General features: G+C 39.7%; 1 protein-coding gene across 1 annotated transcript in view; it reads left to right on the forward strand.

Moving 5' to 3' along the window:
• Positions 1-13942: 13942 nt before the first annotated feature.
• LOC126188980 (uncharacterized) overlaps positions 13943-24196 on the forward strand; it is a 188311-nt gene continuing 178057 nt past the window's right edge. The window contains exon 1 of the mRNA XM_049930768.1: positions 13943-15136. Coding sequence (XP_049786725.1) covers positions 15129-15136 — 8 coding nt within the window. The 5' untranslated portion in view covers positions 13943-15128. The remainder of the gene's footprint in view (positions 15137-24196) is intronic.

The following is a 24196-nucleotide window of genomic DNA, read 5'->3' on the forward strand; positions in this document are numbered from 1 at the left end:
TTGTATAAATTGCGCCATCTGAGTGTTAAGTCTCTTTTCAACAACCTGAATGAAATAGAAATCTTGTTAAGTGATTTGAAAGATATTTCTGTTTTATGTTTCACTGAGCAGTGGTTGAGCAGAGACATGTTAGAACTGACCTCAGTTCAAATTACAAGGCAAATTTTGTAGAAAAATACTTAGACGTAGTGGTAGCTGCATATATGTCTGAGCAAAAAATAGAGTTCAATAATATAACCAAATTTGATACCTTATCCAGAGAAATTTATTTATTTATTTCATGTTCCATAGATAGTGAGTCAATCACAAGGATATGGAACATGTCAAATTGTACAGGTTTCAATTTAAACTTAACAATAAATACAAGGGCAATTCAATGCCAAATTCTACATAGTTTCAGTAAGACATACAGTAATAGATACATGTCAGCTAGATAACATAACAAACATTTAACAGAAAAAGGAGTTTCAAATAAAGGTTATAAATAGGAGCACAAAGTTAAATCCGATATTAGGCCTACAAGAGTAAATACAGGTACTGCCAATCTGTTGTTACAAAAAGTGTGATAATGCTCAAATGCTCAATAAAGTCAATTGAACTAGTTCTAGACACAATAAGTTTAGTGATGGTATACATTTCCTTTCAAACATTCATCCACAGTATAAAAAGATTTCTCTGTCAGGTAATCTTTGACAACTTGTTTAAATTTTGGCAGCTCTGTATGAGCACATTTGATATGTAGTGGGAGAGCATTGAACAATTTAATGCTGGAGTAGTAAACTCCTTTTTGTACCAGAGTGAGACGTTTTATTTTGACATGTAGATTGTTTTTGTTTCTGGTGTTATAGCCATGGAATTTACTGTTGTCCTGGTAGACAGAATAATTTTTGCACACAAAGGTCAGCACAGAAAAAAATATAGGTGTGAGGCAGTTGTTAGGATACCTATCTTTCGAAACAAGTGCTGCAAGAGTGTCTTTGATGGACCCCACACATTATTCTGATTGCCTTTTTTTTGGACAGCAAAAACTTTTTTTGCAAGTGGTTGGTTCCCCCCAGAATATGATAGCATATGACGTCCATGGGTGGAAGTAGCCACAGTAGGCAACCTTAATGGCATCAACTTCAGCCACTGAAGAAATTACCCATAATGCAAATGTTGCCGAGCTAAGTTTTTTACATAGATGAAGAATGTGAACTGACCAATTACATTTGCTGTCTATTTAAGCGCCCAGGAATTTTGTATCTTCAACTTTCTGTATTGGTCAATCTCTACATTTAATATTAATTTCTTCGAGATTACTTTGTGATGTATGAAACCTCATATAATGAGTTTAATTTGCAATGAGTGAGAGACCATTTGAGGAGAACCAATTTAAGATGTCATTAAAAACAGTATTTGTAGTTTGTTCAAGATTGTGATCTATCAAATCATCAGTTAGAATTGTGGTATCATCAGCGAACAGGGTAAATTTGCTGTTTGCCTCAGAACACAGAGGAACATCATTAATGAAGATGAGGAATAGCAGTGGGCCCAAAACGGAGCCTTGAGGCACACCACGTGTTGTCATGCCCCACTCAGATGAGGCAGGTTCTCCAGAAGAGCCATTTAGCATTACAGTCTGCTTCCGATCCTTTAGATATGATTGTAGCCACAAGCCAACAGTACCACCTAAATCATAGTATTCTGCCTTCTTCAAAAGAATTTGGTGGTTTTACACAGTCAAAGGGTTTCGCAAGATCACAAAAAATACCCACTGGAGACATTTTTTGTTAATGGCTTCCAAAACTTGGTTGCTGAAAGACAATATTGCCTGTTCAGTACAAATACCAGCATGAAAACCAAACTTTTTTAAAGAGAGGAATCACTACAGCCTATTTTAGACTGTCAGGGACCAGGCACAATCCCTTCTTGTAGGGATGTATTGTATATGTTGCATAAGACGGGACTAAAAAATTTATAACAGTGTTTCAGTATTTTACTAGAAATATTGTCCACACCAGCAGAATTTTTGTGACTTCGCTTACAGTAACTGGAGGTAAAGATAACTGTGAGATTCTGTTGCTAATAGCTTTCTGTAGGAGGGAAAATGATTCTTCCATAGAACCATTACAGCCTGTCTTCTCTGCTGCTCTCAAAAAGTGGTTATTAAATATTTCTCCAACCAACTCAGATTCTTTTAATCTCTACCTGAGACATGTTCCCTGTTTTCCTGCCAGTTTACCTCTTTATTACATTCCATATAATTTTAATTTTATTTTCTGAGCTTTCAATTTCTGATTTTATGCACATACTTTTAGATTTGAGAATGCTACAGTAAAGAGACATAGAACTGTTAGTAGTAGAATTCCCAAATCAAAATACAATTATCATCTGTGTATATAGGTCACCAGATGTTGATAAAAAAGTTTTTCATAATAATATGGAAGAGTTGTTGGAGAATTTTAACATCATCAAGAAAAATATTTTCGTATGTGGAGACTTCAATACTGAGCTGCAACTATCCCAACTCATGTAACAAGTACTTCTGCAACAACCATTGATCAGGTTTTTGTAAACACAAATAAATATACTTGCAACATACAAACTGTAAATGCTTGTTTTTAGTGATTACCACGCTCAAATATTAACAATACCTCCAGGAGACATAAAACTCCAAAAAACTAGAGCTAATGTCAGAAAGTTCAATGATGAACATGTCAATTACTTTTGCTCTCTCTTGAAATGAGCAAACAACTTGGAATGATGTTTACAGCTCAAACAACACAGATGACGTGTCTGATAAATTTATGGCAACATACAAACTTTTTTTTTAAATAGCTTTCCCTAAACAAACATTGGTAATAAATTCCATGTACAATCCAAATAAATGGATCAGAGCAAAAATAAAAATATCATGCCAGAATAAAAGAAAATTATATGAATACTCAAACCAGACCACAAATCCCGTTTCTATTAATTATTTTAAACAACATAAACAAATTCTTAGACAAGTTATATCAAAAGCAAGGAAGATGGAAAAGACACATAGATATAGAAAATTCCAGGAACAAGATTAAAACAACATGGAATATGATCAAAAAAGTAACCGGCATTACATCATTAGACAACATAGTACTTCATGAAAAGAAAGATAAAATAACTGACCCCACAGATGTGGCTAAAAAAAATTAACAGTTATTTTTCAAATATAGCACATCACCTGATTACTAAACATTACAGTTGAAAGACAGACAAACAGCAATACACCACATTCAGAGTCAATATTTATTCAAGAACTGTATTTTTGTCTACTATAGCACATGATAATGATCATAAAAATATTACCCAATAAATATTCAGCAAGCACTGATGAAATACCAGATGTTATCATCAAAGCAAGTGCAATATTTATCATAAAACCATTAATAGATATTTTCAACTCCTCGTTCATGAATGTTACATTCTTGACAAATCTGGAAATGGCAAAGGTAACACCACTGTACAAGAAAGGAGAGAAATATGAGGCCGCGAACTATCAGTGTTGACAGGCTTTGGCACGATTCTTGAAAAACTGTTTCTTAGGACAGGCACGATTCTTGAAAAACTGTTTCTTAGGACACTAACAGCCTTCTTATATAAAGTAATGGTAATAAGTGATCCACGACAGGGTTTCTGAACTGGCAGATAACACATTCTGCTATTTTTACCTTCTTAAATGAAATTCTAATGGCAGTAAATAATAAGCAATATGTTTCTGGCATATTCCTTGACCTTAGTAAAGCTTTCAATGTCATTGATCATTACATGCTGTCGCAGAAGCTAAGAAATTATGGAATACAAGGCTTATCAAACATGTGGATCCACTCTTATCTGTGTGACTGTCAACAGATCACTCAAGTAAAATACAGATATATGAAAATGCGCAAAATTTCTAGTTTTTATAGTAATGCACAAAAATTAGGTATGGAATTCCTCAAGGGTCGGGCCTTGGGCCCATTCTTTTCATTCTATATGTTAATGATCTATCAGAAAAATTAACCAAAGGGACAACAGTACTTTTTGCAGATGACATAAATATCCTTAATTACACTATGTGATCAAAAGTATCTGGACACCCCCAAAAACATATGTTTTTCATATTAGGTGCATTGTGCCACCACCTACTGTCAGGTACTCCATATCAGTGAGCTCAGTAGTCATTAGACATTGTGAAAGAGCAGAATTGGGCACTCCATGGAACTCACGGACTTTGAATGTGCTCAGGTGATTGGATGTCACTTGTGTCGTATGTCTGAACGTGAAGTTTCCACACTCCTAAGAATCCCTAGGTCCACTGTTTCTGATGTGATAGGGAAGTGGAAACATGAAGGGACACGTACAGCACAAAAGCATGCAGGCTGACTTCAACTGTTGACTGACAGAGACCGCTGACACTTGAAGAGGGCCGTAATGTGTAGTATGCGACATCTATCCAGACCATCACACAGGAATTCCAGACTGCATCAGGATCCACTGCAAGTACTATGACACTTAGGCGGGAGGTGAGAAAACTTGGATTTCATGGCCGAGCGGCTGCTCATAAGCCACACATCATGCGGGTAAATGTCAAACTGTGCCTCGCTTGGTGTAAGGAGCTAAACATTGGACGATTGAACAGTGGAAAAATGTTGTGTGGAGTGACAAATCATGGTACACAATGTGGCAATCCGATGGCAGGGTGTGGGTATGGTGAATGCCCGGTGAAAGTAATCTGCCAGCACGTATAGCGCCAACAGTAAAACTCGGAGGTGGTGGTGTTATGGTGTGGTCGTGTTTTTCATGAAGGGGGCTTGCACCCCTTGTTGTTTTGCATGGCGCTATCACAGCACAGGCCTAGATTGATGTTTGAAGCATCTTCTTGCTTCCCACTGTTGAAGAGCAATTCGGGGATGGCGATTGCATCTTTCAACACAATCGAGCACCTGTTCATAATGCATGTGGCGGAGTGGTTACACAACAATAACATCCCTGTAATGGACTGGCCTGCACAGAGTCCTGACCTGAATCCTATAGAACACTTCTGGGATGTTTTGGAACTCCGACCTCGTGACAGGCCTCACCGACCGATATCAATACCTCTCCTCAGTGCAGCACTCTCTGAAGAATGGGCTGCCATTCCCCAAGAAACCTTCCAGCACCTGACTGAATGTATCCATGCGAGGGTGGAAGCTGTCATCAAGGCTAAGGGTGAGCCAACATCATATTGAATTCCTGCATTACCGATGGAGGGTGCCACAAACTTGTAAATTTTTTCAGCCAGGTGTCCGGATACTTTTGATCACATAGTGTAAGTCATGTGATGAAGACAGCTTACAAAAACCAGCTCCAGATGTAATACAAGATTTAACACAACGGTTGAGCACAAATAAGCTAATAATAAATTCTGAAAAAATTGTCAGTCAGGTTTCACACTTCACTCAAATGCCACCGGGCAACACCAATTTTTAACATTGATGGAAAAACTGTCTCATCTGGGAATGTGACAAAAATTTTAGGTGTACATATGCAGGAGAACCTGAAATGGGAGACACACACATGTATAATGTAAATATAAGGTTAAATACACTTACATATTTTGTAAGAATCCTCTCACAAAATACAAGTCATGCATCAGTGATCACAGTGTACCACAGCAGTGTCCTTTCACTATTGGAATTATCTTTTGGGGAATTCCGTATGTAACATAAAAATATCTTGGCTTTAAAAAAGATTGTTAGAATAATAACACATACTTAATACAGAGGCTCATGTAGACCAATATAAAGCAGTCACATTAAAAGTAGAAAATATGTTCAAGCATAATTCTGATTACCGCTCTCATGATACTAGACAGAAGCATAACCTGCATGTCAATTCACCAAGTGCAAACATTTGTGGGGGAGGAGTGTATCATACTAGCATTATGTTATATAACCACATGTCATCCTTTCTGAAACTCATACAAAATTTACCTGAATTTAAAGTGAAACTAAAAGAGTACTTGCTTGAACACTGCTATTCTGTTTCTAATTGTTTGGAGCACCAAGAAAATATAGTGTAATTGAACAAATAATTATTCTTAACCATACTATTCTTTCAATCATATATATATTTTTTTTATAATTGTGTTACCAGTATTCAACATGTATCGACTGTTGCTTTCTAAATCACAAACTTGTATGTAGTATATCAAACCTGACTTCTTTTACATTTTTTGTACAAACTATGTACTTAGTCATGATTTACAGGATGAATGAAGAAATACAAATATAAATAAATGAATTTTTTGATATGTGTTACTCTGTACATCGTTTACATAGTAGAATGAGTGCATACTGAACTGAAGCAGTTCTGCAATTCAGTTTTATGTAAATGACATCAGGAGAACCAGATTTCAATCCAAAAGTAAATAAAGATTTGGATCCTATGTAATAGTTGAAACCTTCTCCTGCACAGTTCCTCTTATGGTTGCGGTACACTCTGTTATCACAGACTGTTTCTGTTTTATCTGTGTTTCATGTATCTAGCTGGGTTTTTACAAACACAGAGCAGTGAATTATGATGAGTTTGACAATATTTTTACTCAGAAACTGAATGTGCACTGTTAAACCGATAATAATGTTGATACAAACTAGGGGCAAAATTGAGGACGCTGTGAACCTTCAGGTGGAAAATGATCAGGTTCTGATCAAGAACAGTTTTCCATGCAAGTGATTATCATTTGGCTCCCCCATTCTCCCTTGTAAACTTTCACCTGTGTCAGTTTTTGTGACTAATTGTGACACGCATACAAATACTCTGTATACAAATCTTCCACTTGGGTGTCACTGATGCTCCTCTCAGCTTGGCTTTCCAGGTGTCTGCTACTAGTTGTATACATCTTACAGTTGTGGCATCTCTGGTGCCCCTCTCACCTCGGCAACCCATGTGACAGCTTGTGCCTTAAATCGGCCCTGAAAACAATATTCCCAAACTAATGTCTGAGCTGTACAATAGTCAGCATCAACAAGTGCCTCAGGTAAATAACATTATCACTATTTGCTTTTTGAAATTAATGACAAGTAGAAGGAAAGTTGTTACTCACCATATAGCAGAGGTGCTGAGTTGCAGATAGGCACAACAAAAAGACTCTCACAATTAAAGCTTCCAGCCATTGGCTTTTGTCAACAATACACAGGTATGTTCTCTCTCTCTCTCTCTCTCTCTCTCTCTCTCTCTCTCTCTCTCCAGCAGCTGCCTGAGACTGCAGGTTTTGTGTGTGTGTGTGTGTGTGTGTGTGTGTGTGTGTGTGTGTTGTTGATGAAGGCCAGTGGCAGAAAGCTTAGTGAGAGTCTTTTTGTTGTGCCTATCTGCAACTCAGCATCTCCTCTATATGGTGAGTAGCAACTTTCCTTCTCATAGTATTGTTACATTCCATCCTGGATTTTCCATTGTTTAATGACAAGTACATCATTTAAAAATTAACTGGGATACTATCTATATATGATGATATCCCCAAAGTAGTGTCTTAGCTGTCCAGTAGTCAGGATGAACAAGTGCCTCACATAAATAACATTGTCACTATTTGCTTATTGAAATTAATGACAAGTACATAGTTTAAACATTAACTGGGATACCGACAAGGTGGTCATACAAACTAGCTGTACATAGGAAAGCAGCAGTATGTGTTTCTTATCGAAAATGTAATCAGTGCTAGAGTTTGGTGCAATTGAATTTACACTCCATTTTGGAATGAAAAACTTTCTGTACAATGTTTTGTAATCATTATGACATCTGATGATAATGATGTGCAGTTCTGGACATAGCATGCAACTGTGTTCAGCCAATTAAATTGAGGCTTTGGGTAGACGATAACTATCAGTATATTTATGTTAACTCAAATGCACCACCAAATACCCATATGCAAGACTGGAGGTAAGCAAACACCTCTAATTACAGACCTAAACCATTGCTTCTAATCTTTTCAGAAGTATTTGAGAAAGTGGCATGTGATAGGATACTGACTCATTTAAGTAGGTAGGACTTTTAAGTGGCTCATAGTTTGGCTTTCTTAATAGATTCTCAACAGAGAAAGCAATGCAAAGCCTCCAAACGAAGTGCTAGGAGAGCTAAATATGGAAAATCATCCTGGTGCTATATTCTGCGACCTTGCACAAGCCTTCAATTGTGTGGATCACAAAATTCTATTTAGTAAATTAAATTGTTAAGGGATCAGTAGCATCCTTCTTGTGCCGATGAAATTGTACCTTCTTAGCGGTAAACAGAAGACCTCTTTAACAGACTGTGTCTCAGGTGTGAAACACCTCTGAATGAGAGAACATATAGTACGAAGTACCGCTACGATTGATGCTGGGCCTACTCTTGTTTCTAACGTATGTAAATGATCTTGCAATGACTTTAAAGGCAACTCAAAAACTGTAATTTTTGCTGATGATACAAGTACTCGTATATAAACCAAGGATCCAAACTCACCCTTACTAGACACAGCTCAGATGATGGCTCAACATGCCTAGAAGAAAAATGCTATATTAGCACCAGATGTAGGCATTAATGGTCATACACTAAATGAATAACGATGCGTAAAATTCCTTGGTGTCCAATTGGATAACAAGCTAAAACAGAATCAATAATAATTGAATATAGAAGCTCAAGTCAGCATGTTATGCAGTTAAAAATGAATTTCACATATCTCATTAACACTCTTTCTACAAATTATCTGAATATCTAGATTCAGAGATAGAAAGTTTGTCAGCTTTGTGGCACATAGTGCTCAGGCTTTGTTGTAAAACGGTTTGACAAGCAACTAAGCTACTAATAGCAGATAAACAGCATAAAACTGATGAGGCAGCTTCCTTACTAACTCACTCAATTAAATTTAGATGAATGATAGTAAGTATTATAGACAGCAGCATGAAGATTAAGTTTCTCTGATATCATTGTCTCATGTTACATGTACCTTGACTCATTCCACATCCATGAAGATTCTCCTTGATGGGGCCTGTGGAACGCAATGAATGAATAAGTTCCCTTCAAAGTATCTCATTCTATTGACCTAAAGATGAAGTGTGTTGGCATATTTTGCATAGTTCCACTCCCCATGCCTTATTGAATTATATTCTTGAGCAATACACATGAAGTATGTAAAGTGATTATTCAGCAGAAGTAAGATATTGTGTAAAGTAGATAACTGTACACCTTGCAGAAGCCATTTTAAGGCTCTTGGAATGCTTACAATCACTTACCAAAAATTTTGCTCCTTACAGGTTATTGTTGCTGATAATGAGGGTCAGTTTCAGCTACACTGTGATTTTTAGACTCACACAGTACAGGAGACAAAAGTAATATTCACATTGACTTTGCCTGCTTGTCGATAGTTCACATCAGAGTTATGTTTTGTGGTGGGAAGATTTTCATCAAATCCCTACCTAACAAAAAGTAAGAAATTGGGTATCCCTCACAGTTAAAAACAAAATTAAAAACATTCATCATTAGTCACTCTTCCTAAAAATTATCTGAATTCACGGATTCAAAAGTTTTGTTAGCCATTTGGGAAGTATCAGTGTTTGTTATGAAGCTGCATAACAAGTAATAACACACTGAAAACAGGACTCAATATTTACACACACATAGAAAGAAAATATGTTATTTGGACGTGTGTCCGGAAACGCTTACTTTCCATGTTAGAGCTCATTTTATTACTTCTCTTCAAATGACATTAATCATGGAATGGAAACACACAGCAACAGAATGTACCAGCGTGACTTCAAACACTTTGTTACAGGAAATGTTCAAAATGTCCTCCGTTAGCGAGGACACACCCTCCGTCGCATGGAATCCCTGATGCGCTGATGCAGCCCTGGAGAATGGCGTATTGTATCACAGCCGTTCACAATACGAGCACGAAGAGTCTCTACATTTGGTACCGGCGTTGCGTAGACAAGAGCTTTCAAATGCCCCCATAAATGAAAGTCAAGAGGGTTGAGGTCAGGAGAGCATGGAGGCCATAGAATTGGTCCGCCTCTACCAACCCATTGGTCACGTAATCTGTTGTTGAGAAGCGTACGAACACTTCGACTGAAGTGTGCAGGAGCTCCATCGTGCATGAACCACATGTTGTGTCGTACTTGTAAAGGTACATGTTCTAGCAGCACAGGTAGAGTATCCCGTATGAAATCATGATAACGTGCTCCATTGAACGTAGGTGGAAGAACATGGGGCCCAATCAAGACATCACCAACAATGCCTGCCAAAGCGTTCACAGAAAATCTGTGTTGATGACATGATTGCACAATTGCGTGCGGATTCTCGTCAGCCCACACATGTTGATTGTGAAAATTTACAATTTGATCACGTTGGAATGAAGCCTCATCCGTAAAGAGAACATTTGCACTGAAATGAGGATTGACACATTGTTGGATGAACCATTCACAGAAGTGTACCCGTGGAAGCCAATCAGCTGCTGATAGTGCCTGCACACGCTATACATGGTACGGAAACAACTGGTTCTCCCGTAGCACTATCCATACAGTGACGTGGTCAACATTACCTTGTACAGCAGCAACTTCTCTGACGCTGATGTTAGGGTTATCGTCAACTGCACGAAGAATTGCCTCGTCCATTGCAGGTGTCCTCGTCGTTCTAGGTCTTCCGTCGCGAGTCATAGGCTGGAATGTTCCGTGCTCCCTAAGACGTCGATTAATTGCTTCGAACGTCTTCCTGTCGGGACACCTTCGTTCTGGAAATCTGTCTCGATACAAACATACCGCACCACGGCTATTGCCCCGTGCTAATCCATACATGAAATAGGCATCTGCCAACTCCGCATTTGTAGACTTTGCACTGACTGCAAAACCACGTTCGTGATGAACACTAACCTGTTGATGCTACGTACTGATGTGCTTGATGCTAGTACTGCAGAGCAATGAGTCATATGGAAACGCTTACTTTCCATGTTAGAGCTCATTTTATTACTTCTCTTTTCTCTAAAGATGATGAGACTTACCAAACAAAAGTGCTGGCAGGTTGATAGACACACAAACAAACACAAACATACACACAAAATTCAAGCTTTCGCAACAAACGATTGCTTCGTCAGGAAAGAGGGAAAGACGAAAGGATGTCGGTTTTAAGGGAGAGGGTAAGGAGTCATTCCAATCCCGGGAGCGGAAAGACTTACCTTAGGTGGAAAAAAAGACAGGTATACACTCGCACACGCACACATATCCATCCGCATATACACAGACACAAGCAGACATTTGTAAAGGCCAAAGGTAAGTCTTTCCGCTCCCGGGATTGGAATGACTCCTTACCCTCTCCCTTAAAACCCACATCCTTTCGTCTTTCCCTCTCCTTCCCTCTTTCCTGACGAAGCAACCGTTGGTTGCGAAAGCTAGAATTTTGTGTGTATGTTTGTGTTTGTTTGTGTGTCTGTCGACGTGCCCGCGCTTTCGTATGGTAAGTCACATCATCTTTCTTTTTTCTCTTAAAGTGAATTTCATTGGTTGTTAAGCTTTTTATGGTTGCTGGCAAGTTATTGAAATGTGTGTTCCTGAATAATGCACACATTTTTGTACAAGACTAAATGACTAAGTCCTTGTGAAGATTATTCTTATTTCTAGTATTGATTCCATGAATTGAGCTATTGGTTTGAAAAAGTGATATATTTTTAATGACAAATTTCATTAAGGAATAAATATATTGAGAAGCAGTAGTTAGTATCCCTAGTTCCCTAAATAGGCTTCTGCAGGATGTTCTCGAGTTCACACCACATATAACTGTTACTGCAAGTTTTTGTGGACGGAAAATTTTAGCTTGGCTTGATGAATTACCACAAAAAATAATCTCATATGACATTATGGAATGAAAGTAAGCATAGTATGCCAGCTTTTTCATTTCTATATCCCCTACGTCTGACAAAATTCGCATTGCAAACAGAGATTTGTTAAGACGCTTCAGCAGTTCTGTGGTGTGCTCCTCCCAGTTGAATTTATTATCTTGCTGTAATCCCAAGAATTTAACACTGTCCACTTCTTCTGTGTACTTGTCATCGTATGTTAGACATATACTCGTCAGACACCCCTTACAAGTTCTGAACTGCATGTAGTGTGTGTTTTCAAAGTTAAGTGACAAAGAATTGGCTAGGAACCAGTGATTAATGTCCACAAATATTTTATTAGTTGATCTTTCTAAGACTACACTTGTTTTGCTATTTATTGCAATGTTTGTATCATCGGCAAAGAAAACGAACTTGACATCTGGTAATGTTGCTGACGAAAGGTCATTGATATACACAAGAAAAAGTAAGAGCCCCAAAATGGAACCTTGTGGGACCCCACATGTAATTAGTTCCCAGTTGGATGATGCCTGATAGCTGTGCTGATACAGTAAAAATCACCAGCCAGACCTCGCACTAGAACAAGTTACCATATATTTAACCTAATTCTGCTGTTACTGGAGCTGCAACACTGCTGACACAGCCAAATTACAGACAGTAACAATAACGGCCTGGATTACCACAAATTGGGGCCTGGCACCAGGCCACTTCCTTCATTCATGTTTACTCATATTTCTGTGTAAAGCTACTATCAAACTGTTCATTTGAGGCTGTTCATGATTACATTCTTACCTAAATTAAGGGTATTGTGTAATTAGTCTAAAAATATTCTGTGTTTACCCTTTCTGAAATTAGCGGTGTTGTGTAATTTTGCTCAACAAGCTGGTTATCTAACAGGATAAACTGTTCCCAAGAGAGTGTACCTTTACACGACCTCTTTATTGATTTTAATATTTCCTGCCAGAACTCCTAATCCCAAATACTTTTTTCAAATGTCCTCTTGCACTAAAATAGGGGATTTCATATGTGCCCAGTTACTATTATTAATTGCTTTACTTTCACCATTGTGATAAGCCAACCAAGTTCTTTATTTGAGTGGATGAGAATACTCAGGGCTTATGGTCTAGAGGTTTAAGTACACTCAACAGTCTCCAGCATAGGATGCCTGAGCTTGTAAAGCTGTATCCAGCCAAGACTGGCCAACTTGCCTGAAACATATACCTTTTGCCTTGGGCTGATGTACACATATAGCTTATCAAGTATAAAAGACATAGTAAGCAATAACTGCCACATCCTAAACAGGTTTGCATTTGCCATAGGATGGAAATATTTGAATGCTTGTGTTGCAAAATTATTATTAGATTATGTCTTCAAAGGAGTGGTAATTGTGGGCGAGGATATAATTGGTCATTGTTTCTCGCAAGGAGTAATAGAGGGAACACACTGCTAATTTCTCACTGCATTGACTCAAGGTATAGTATGGATTTTGTGCATCTTTCTCTTCTTAATCTTTATTTTATAGTTTGTTTTTATTTTTGAGACATTGTAATGGGTTTTGGTTTTATGGGAACGCATCTATTTTTTTCTTTGATGATTGGCATCTGCAAGGGGAGGGGAGGTGGCAATATGAAGTACAGTATTTTTAACATTACAGAACTCTCATCCATTTCTAAAAATGGCTTTTTATGATTCTGCAAACCACATCATTTAACCAGTTGTACCATTATGTCGCTGACTGCAGTGAAATAATACTCATTTATTTTAAAAATGGCAGTTTTTTGAGTCTTGCACCATTTTCCACCCCCCCCCCCCCCCCACTGCATAATTTCTGCAGACACGTATGTCTGTGGGTAGTCTTCCTCTCAAAGCAGAAAATGATTTAAGTTTCGCAATACCTGGACAAAGAAAAAATACATACTTTGCATAAATAAATACGTAAATTGATGAAGCAATTTTTTCTAAATAATCCTTAATACCGAAAAAAATCAGCTATATTCAAGGGGAAAAACGGTTGTTTTGAAGTCATTTCGTACTTAGGCTATAAAGAAAACACAGTCACAATGAATAAGGTAAAAAAGGCTGTATGTATTGCCTTAAAATATTGTGGGTTGTGTTTTTATATATTTTCTCTATGACATAAATTTTTGAATATCTTCTGTACACCACGAACTGCACTAGAAAAGTTTTATTTGCCAAAACTAGTTTTCGATAGTACGCAGTCTGTCATGTATGTTACTGCTGTCACATTGTGTACTTCGTTATTGGGCAATTTCAGATCCTATCGTGTTAACTAACAAGCATGTCATTGCTACAGAAGTACATAATGTAAGTAGATTACTGCTACTGCATGTACATCTATATACTTGTGGAAATTTGTGTACAAACATTTGTTTATTTCTCAGTATCAGATGTCACAGACGATAAAGGTATAGAACGAAAAATCGGTTTTGGCAAATGAAGCATTTCTAATACAGCCCATGGTGTACAGGTGTTCATGTCTGAAAACTGCGGAACACCAAGTATTCATGATTTTTAAATTTTTCGGCTGTATTTTACTCTTTTTTTCACTTGTCAGTATACTATACAACTTTTATCACTGAACTTTTGTTACACATTTTGCTTTGGCCACTGCTAGTTTCCTAATTTTGATACCGTATCACGGACGTTACTCATTATCTGTCACAGTTTGGTGCTGGGCTAGATGAAGCGTTGGATTTTAGTTCTATGTAGCGTCAAATGTTACAGGCCACAGTGAGACTGTGACAACACGTGAACACGTCCAGTTCCGCTTATGTTCGCTTTTGTTTAGTGCGAGTTGACGTATGGACGTCATTTTGCCGTGATACGTCGAACACAAACGACGTAAATGGTTACTTTACGTTTTTGAATTGGCTTCTTATGATGAAGTCAATAAGTACAATATCATCTCAAAAGATTGATCATTATTGCTATATTCAACATAGTACTCCGTACTTCTGTTCGCAAAATACTGATAGATTCGGAACACTTCAATTTCAAGATTATCTCTGCTTTTAATGTACTGTACCCAACGCCACCTAACCCGAGCAGTGTTGAACCTCCGACGCTACTTTCGGTTTGTACGTATAGGTGGCATCGTTAGAGCAACTAGTGCCTACTGCCTGTAGATGTCTCTGGTAGCATCGGCAGTAGCTTGTGTGGACGCGTGGGAAGAGGTTCTACAGGTGGTCGCAAGTGACTGGGTTTGGTGCTTGCAATAGGAGCGTGCTGAGGTTGAAAAGATTCTGGAAACAATTTGGAACACTCAGAAGTTATTATGACCAGGTCAGTAATAATTTAATTTTCCCTTCTTGCTTCCGATTTCTTTCATTACCCAAAAAATACACTCTGACAGTGGGATGTGGAGGACCTACGAAGCATTCTATGTGAATTTGTAAACTGGGACTGGTAATGTATATTTACTGGTTGTAACATTAAACGTCGATCTGAAATTTTCATGTTTTCTTGGAATGCTTTGCAGAGCATTGCTTGTACTTACGGTACAAAATTAATATGGCCATATCATCCATGGAAACTATGGTGAAATGTCAAACGTACTTACATTATGTACATCAGAAGTTTTGTAGCACCCCGCTTCTCATTCACGGCCTACATAACTCCGGTTTCAGTTGGTGAAAAAAAGAAACACTCTTCCAGTCGATTACGTTAATATAGCGGAGATACTATCGGTAATTATGCCACAGAATGTATTTTTTAAATTTCAACAAGTCTCTTATTTGTCGTGATTTCATAGGCGTAAAAAAAAGGCCCAGAAAATTATTTTTCCATACATGTATATTAGAACCAAATTGCGCGTCGGAGATTTGTCTCGGGACAGTGAAGCTGTTCTGACTGCACCTTGTATTTTATGTATGGAGAAACACGCGTTAAATGTGCAATGAAGGTAGACCGCAGGCTACGCTACATATCGTTGTGCCACCAAAATTTCACTTCGTGGCAGGGGAAAGCAGACTATTGTACCAGTGTAACATGCACAATCATACCTAAAACTAATTTTAATGTCGGTTTCATGGGAGGGTTTGTTGTCCATGTCATATCAGGTAATGTATTTTTGTAGTATTTATGAGAAAAAAACTGAAATTTTGCTGACTTAGTATGAAGGTGCGTATAAATTTAAGAACGCGCAAGTGTATTCGTACCTTGCATCGTAGGTTCTTTTGTGGCATGAGATTTATACCATGAAGGCATGCTCAGGTTAGGTCATGTTCACTTCATTTGTATATAAAGATAGTTAAAGGCAGAAATACATAATGGTGCCTTAAAGTGATAGTATTGTTGGAGTCGTGTTTAACAGGAGACTTCAAACTACAATCCTATCTTACAAACATACCAGTACGCCGACTGGCACAACACAAACACTATACCGGTACTCCTTTTCGGCGATGCGTCACGCAGTGTTGCCAGCCATTAGCGTGTAACACGGACTCCCGTAATACGTACGTAAGTTATGAAGTAGGTTCACACAGTACGTAATACCGCAACGTAATCCGAATGCCATTCACTCCAGCTTTCAACGGGGCGCCATATAGAATGCTATGACATTTGCGGACGGTCTCGGTGGCTTCGCGTTACTGTCTCATCTATGACTGGCGCGTCTCTAACACCTCAACATGCGCAGGTTAATTTGCTCTCGTCGCCTTTATTCAGGGTTTGATATTCGTGACGTGACGGCTAAATCTTGTTTAATGCTTCCTTGTTTCCATGTCAATGCGAATATTTTACAGTTCCTTCAACGATTGGTACCCGACAGAATAGAAACATTTAATATATGTGGTGTCTGTTCTTTCGGACGCGTCCGAAAGAGTACACCTCCATTGGCGAAATGCCGCGAGCAATGAGAATAGTGGATAAGTTAAGGCGATGGCATAGTCGTCAGTGTGTCTGCCTAGTAAGCAAGAGACCTGGCTTAGAATCCCGGCCCGGCACAAATTTTCAAGTTTCACCATTGATTTAAACCAGTGTTCATTGGCATCCAAAGTGTTGTTTCTTTGCATTTTGAAACATTTAACACTGTACACTGCATAAACACCCTGTAAGCGACGTAAATGTCCAGCTGTGCGACGTGACGTGTGTGTTTAGAGTACATTTGGAAGATCACAACATACAACTGTCCTTGGAATGCGAGATATGAAATAACTGTTGCTGTTAAAATGGCAAAATGTATTTTGCATTTGACTCTGTAGAAGCGTTTTCAATAACCAGTTGAGTGAATTAACGAAATACATGGCGCACCCGTTTACGTAAACCTATTGTAGAGATGGCTGTGGAGGAAGCAAGTTGCTTCCTGTCGTCAGCTTGGCTCTGCTTCCATAATGGACCCCTTTATCCACGAAGATAAAGATGAACCACAGAGGGTAGGTAACGAACGCTGAAATGTTTCATCTACTCGAATTCGATACAATCAATGACGGATACATTGTTGCAATATATTTATCAGTAATTATTGACGATAATATTATGACAGCAAAGAACTCCCGCAAGCTGAGAAAAATGTCATAGATTAGTAGTTCTCAGCCTTGTGTCGATTGAGGAGTAGGAAAGCGGAATTAAGAAAGAGTGTATATTATCTACATTTGGAAGCTATGAAGACTCTCTGGTTCTGCATGTTATAATAAGTACATTCTCTGTGCTTCGAAAAACTTCTTCCGTTGCAGTTACTTTAAATGCGACATATCTTCAGAAAATTTGCTACGAGGTATCTTGTAGCGAGTAGCGACCCGATATAGTTGTCGAAGGACTTCCACGCAATACTGCGTACTTCATGGCTTTAGTTTCGTAATATGTATTGTAATTACAGAATACAGGCAGTGCCAAATTATTTCTGCTCAGACGATATCCGAAAAGACTCGAAACCGTAAAACTTGTTCACGACTTGGCGACAAAAGCTATGCAGTGCTGTACAACAGTCACAAAATTCTCTTCCAGGTAACGCCACCTTTGCAGCACCCCAGCGGTAGAAAATCTACGAAATCCCTACGCTCCGAGAAAGGTGGCGCCGTGGTTAGAGCACTGGATTCGAATTCGGGGGAACGGCACGGCGGTCAGACCTGCGTCCGGCCACCCAGAGTTCGGTTTTCCGTGATTTCCCTAAATCGCTCCTGGCAAATACCGGCATGTTTCCTTTCAAAGGGCACAGTCGATTTCCTTCCCGTCCTTGACACATCAGAGTTCGTGCTCCGTCTCTAATGACCTCGATGTCGAGGGACGTCAAACTCAATCTTCCTTCCGGAAACCATACGCGAATCGCTTAAGTAGACTGCAACGCAAACTATTGACAGGTAAAACTGTGTGCCCGACCGAGACTCGAACTCGGGACCTTTGCCTTTCGCGGGCAAGTGCTCTACCATCTGAGCTACCGAAGCACGACTCACGCCCGGTACTCACAGTTTTACTTCTGCCAGTACCTCGTCTCCTACCTTCCAAACTTTACAGAAGCTCTCCTGCGAACCTTGCAGAACTAGCACTCCTGAAAGAAAGGATATTGCGGAGACATGGCTTAGCCACAGCCTGGGGGATGTTTCCAGAATGAGATTTTCACTCTGCAGCGGAGTGTGCGCTGATATGAAACTTCCTGGCAGATTAAAACTGTGTGCCCGACCGAGACTCGAACTCGGGACCTTTGCCTTTCGCGGGCAAGTGCTCTACCATCTGAGCTACCGAAGCACGACTCACGTCCGGTAGTGGCAGAAGTAAAGCTGTGAGTACCGGGTGTGAGTCGTGCTTCGGTAGCTCAGATGGTAGAGCACTTGCCCGCGAAAGGCAAAGGTCACGAGTTCGAGTCTCGGTCGGGCACACAGTTTTAATATGCCAGGAAGTTTCATATCAGCGCACACTCCGCTGCAGAGTGAAAATCTCATTCTATTGACAGGTAGTGCCAGCGCTTTCTCAAATTGCTAAAGAGCTATACCGAGAATTTGACGCTTCAGAATCTGTCAGTGAGCTGGAAATTTGACCCCTGTTCTTACACCTAACTACACGCCAGCGACTGGTTGAAACGCTACACTGGGGCTCGTGACGCCCTTCGCTAGAAAAGGGTAAAACATTATGAGATGCATATAGCTGAGCTGAAGCCCGCCTGTTACGAAGTTTCGTTTTAGATCTCACAGACTACTATACACACAACACACACGCTCCTGTGCACAGGTATACACAAAAAAATTTTGTCTGGTTCAGTATACAACAAATCATTAAATTTAAATTGCGATCCCATTGTTTCCAGCAAAGATTCTGGGAGGTTTTCCTTAATCAGATGCATGATAAATCTGGGAAGTCTCTCCCAAATATTCCTAATTGGAATTCCCTCTGCTACCCTTCCAGCCCATTTTTGATATTTTTTCCGAAAAGAATGAGACTCTGCAAGGGGCCGAATGTCAAAACAACCCGTACTATTACTTGCAAAAGAGCATTAAAAAAGAGGGCAGGTGCAAGTAGGAAACGCGCTCTGGGGACTCCGTAGAATTTAATTTTTAATTACGTATATAGACAGTTATCGATCCTGGGAATCGAGAATCCAGACTTTTCTTATCGACATTGATAATGGCAAGATATTGGTCCCATGAATTCCAAGACTTTCCAGAATGTTTTAAGTTAAATAGGCTAGCAAATGACAAAAAAATTTGTGTGATGTAATTTCAACTTAATGATTTTCAGTCTTTTACTTGTAGTGTGAAACCTTAATTTCGTGATTCTAGCCCAAAGGGAAGTACCCTTTAGGTTTTGATGAGTGACTATGCGAATAACAAAATATGACGTAAATGCTTACGTCTTTTGATTTCATTGACTTTAGCTTCAATTTTTACTCCGCCAGTGACTGTAGACATGTGTGGCACAACTTTCAAATTGATGCGACTACCCGTTCTTGAGAAAAAGGCTTTTAACAGTCAGAAAGACGGACAAACAGCCAGATGAACCTGAAATGATTCTGTTTTTACTGATTGAGGAGCAGAACCTTAATTGGCTATTTTCAGCACGCTAGATTACCGCCGTCGAGTGAAAAGTATTTATGCTAAGATTGTAATACTACGAATACTGACAACTACATTCGACAGCGTGAGAGCTTACCAGTAACCTCTGATAAGGGAAAAAAGGTGGTCTGTGATGCATATTTCTGTCGGACATCGTAGACGTTGGACACTACATTGTCACAGAGCGTAACTGTATTCAGTTCCATCCTCCGGAGTATTTCAGATTTAGTACAGCTGGAAGACAAAATACGCTAATGAGGCTATAGGATGGAACTGACATGAGGACAAATGACCAGTGATCTAGTAACTGATATGCCTCAGCGTGCCTAAACAGGTGGCCACTCTAAATCATCTACAGGTTGAAAATTCGTCGAATGAATGGTCCCTCGTTACTGCGGGGACTCTGGAGTGTAGTGTCTGCAAAGAGGCTGTGTCGCAGAGTGGAAGTAGGGCAGTGTGTCAAACGAACTTGCTTCTTTAGAGTATTGCTGCAGTCGAGAGGAGGTGGCCCTTCAAATCTACGTTCAGTCATCCAAATCTGGTTTACCGTAACCGATTAAGGCAGATGCGGGAGTGGGTTGTTCGAAAACAAAACACGATGGATATGCTTTCTCGTGTATCCTGCTAAAACGCTATCCCAAAACCTTATACCCGTTGCATGTTGCCTAAAGACTTCCGGGGGCAACAAAAAAATTTTGTTTTTCGCGTTGTTATTGATGTAAGACAAGTATTACACTTACAAACCGTGTGTGCTGAGGCAGCAGAACTGACGGAACACAAATACAATGACTATATTCATCCATTATTTGAGAACGAAAGTACTTCGCGACTTCCAGCAAACTTTACACACATATTTCAAGCATTTCCTAAACTGTTTCTCGATTCCGTGCCCAAAGTCAAATATGTAACACATTAATAATCACACTTTCGAAGCTTTTTTATACATGGGAGTTTGATTCTTTAAAAAATCAGGGGTTCACTGGTTCTTGGCATATCAGTCTCCGATCAAATTCTGTCTGTCTGTTGGGCACTGTGTGTGTTGAAGATACAGTAAAAACGTTGGTTTAGTTCTTAGGAAAGTTAGAGGTGTTTTTTAATGATTGAATGATAATCGGTGGTACAGTAGGCAGAGTGAATTTCATTACTGCTCTGAAGTATATTTAACACTATGTTAGGGCAGGTGCATAACAAGTCGGTCATCTTTTATTGCCTCTTTTTTGCGTATGTCTAGGTGTACCTTCGTTTGAGTCCCGTGCGGAACTCTTGAAACACGCGGCTTGATGTAATTGCATGCTACGTTCGTTAAATATATATTATAGTGCACAATGTCTTTGTTGTCTGTACCATTGTTCTTGTCAGAGCGGACTAAATGAAATGGGGACACGGAACTGCATACGACATACAGATAAGGCAATTCAGCTGCCGGTGAGTCACGGGAAGGTTAGTCTTGACGGATGTCGCGCTCGGATCACCTGACTGGAAGATGGTGGGGAAGGCCGAGACACGCCTCTCCATATAGTTGCTTCCCTCTCCCATTCCCCGCTTCCCCTCCTACCCAGTACCCCCTCTACCTTTCCCGTATCATTCGGTTCCAGGCAGACAAGGATTCGCGCTGGTGAAAGCGGTCACGTTACATCCTATTACGTGGTGCGTCCCCTGCGATTGAGAAAGCGGTGTCCTTCACCTTTGCGGAGTCACATAGCGCCTAAACGGAGACTGAGACAACCGGAGCAGGATATTTTTTTGCTGCGACGGAGCTGGGGAAGGTGCCGTACTGCGAGTTCGCCCCGGCCAGACAGGCACAGACCTGTTAGCGGGACCACCACCGGCCGTGCTTTGTCCCCCTAGTACAGGGTGGCGCACGAAAAACCGGCCCCGAGTACTAGACCATGTTCATTGTAAGAGTAAATCGGAAGAAAGCAGTACACCGTGTTTTCTTCCGCGTTTGCTGGAATCTCATTAGATTTCGTTTCATGTGGATCCAAGCTGCCTCGAATACAGTCAAGTACTGTTGTAAGGTTATATTGAAATTACGCGAACATCGTCTGAGCTATAATATGTAAGAACAGCTCACCGGCGCTTTAAACTTCAACAACATTGGCCAGCCAGCTGGTCCACCAGCTAACCTGCAGATGTCAGCAGTTGCAGTTACGACGTAGAAAGAAACGAGCATATAAATAATATACCTTTGAATGTCATTTAATTTTTAAACAGAATTAAATGATATACGCCAAAACTCAGGTAATACGCTACTTAGGGAAGCAGACGGAAAGCGTAATATGCTCTTGTTCTTAACTAACACAGTACTGAAATTACAAACAAGAGTAATGAAAATGCCTAACTTGAATACACGTTAATTCTTCTGCTCGAACTGTGTGTGACTCAGAAGCGAATTGCAATGATTTCATTGTATAGTTAAATACTGAAGCCACTGTAGGTATTACTTACGGTCTTGCCGGCCGGGGTGGCCAAGCGGTTAAAGGCGCTACAGTATGGAACCGCGTGACCGCTACGGTCGCAGGTTCGAATCCTGCCTCGGGCATGGATGTTTGTGATGTCCTTAGGTTAGTTAGGTTTAAATAGTTCTAAGTTCTAGGGGACTGATGACCTTAGAAGCTAAGTCCCATAGTGCTCAGAGCCATTTGAACCATTTGAACTTACGGTCTTCGCCTTCTGAACTGCTTCCAAAACGGGTCCGATACATGCATCTGAGTACTGAAAAGCATCTGCCACGTTGACGTTAAGTCGATCAACAATAGAATCCATGAGGCCACCGCCTTGTCTCCTTTTATAACGTGCGTTTGTTTGGCAGTGACGTGTGACAAAGCTTCTTGCGTTAGTTCCAGTACGTCAGGCAGCTTACATGTCTTGTTATTACTCGCGGTGTATCCCTTAACTTGGCTCCAGATCAATTCTGTTGGTTCATATTTTAGTGATACAGTGGCAGTTGTAAAAATACAGCACTTATATGGAATGCTAGATGTGAAAATTGTTTCTACGACGCTTGTCACTTTGCTAAGTGAGAGACTACATACGTGTTATAAAATAATGGACATGCTTGCGATCTATTGGCTATCCCATATTACGAATCTATATCGATAGCATTTCAGCTCTGCATCGCTTGTCCAACAAAACCTTAAATTTAGTAAAAAAAACGTCTTCGGGGAGACTAAAAGCCATTTTTTTGCTGTAAACTTGTGAAAAACTTTGCGAGCAATCAGTTTCTCGCCGCTTCTTAAGTGTTCTTCGGCGTGTTTCACTACGGAGCAGGAAAGCAGCGTCAGCAGTTTCCCCACTACGTATCAGTAGCGCGACAGTCAGAGCACAACGGTACAGACACTACGATTATACACGTTTTTTAAAATAAAATCTCAATAGCTAAAGTATGATTAAGACAGACATTGATGACTGTTAACACATAAGAGTATATTAAAGATTACTTCACCGTAAAAGACATGTAATACATAAGTAGGACCTACTTCCTAGAGCTGTACTACACGAGCGTACGTATGTTACGGTTGCTGACGCGGCTGCTGACCAATCATCGCGTTTGTGTTTGTTTACATCAGGTTTATTCTTATGATGAACAGAATATAGACTGCCAATTGTCGCCCGCCACTTGTCATCTACTGTTTCGAAGCTGTTGCGACTAGGTTTTGTATTGTCAGTACGAAAGTCTAATTATTACATGTTCATCCATTTGTTGCTGTATCTTTTCGTGACGGGCAACAATTCGTGCGTAACTGGCGAGAAGTCTGTTCTCTGGAGCAGTTTTTCGTGCGCTATCCTGCAGAAAATTTCCCGGCGTGTCAGTGATAGTATTTTGTACTATACGTCAGAACTGCCCCTAATTTTCTACGTACTCCCTTTTCAGATCAGCGCATTTCGTTCAGAATTTTCAATCCTTGCAGTGCGATTCTGAAAGGATTGCAGATTTATCATGTTGGGATCCTATAAGCTGTACACCGGACTCGAAGGTTTCTCAGCCACAGATTTCTCTAAATGTTGAAATTACGGTATTTAAATCAGAGCATACCAAGTACGATTGGCCAAAATATTATAATTCATATTTGCTACTTCAAATACCTCAATTTTCCTATTTCTAAACTGCGTCTGACAGTATTGCCTTCAGTGAACGATACTTTTCTTTTGTGCTGGAGGAGCTTCTCATGGATTTTTTTCTACAATTCGACCCAGAAGAAATTAGTTACCTTCTGCAACGTAACTAAGAAGAATCCCGTACGCATACCATAAAATCTTGGCCATAACATTTTCATTAGGTGAAATTCTTTGGTAAAGGGGACTGTCTTTCATACTACACGTTGCTGTTTAGTTTTTGGGATGAAGTCGTGTGAATTAG

The sequence above is a fragment of the Schistocerca cancellata genome, chromosome 5 (genome assembly GCF_023864275.1).
Source record: "Schistocerca cancellata isolate TAMUIC-IGC-003103 chromosome 5, iqSchCanc2.1, whole genome shotgun sequence".
NCBI lineage: Eukaryota > Metazoa > Arthropoda > Insecta > Orthoptera > Acrididae > Schistocerca > Schistocerca cancellata.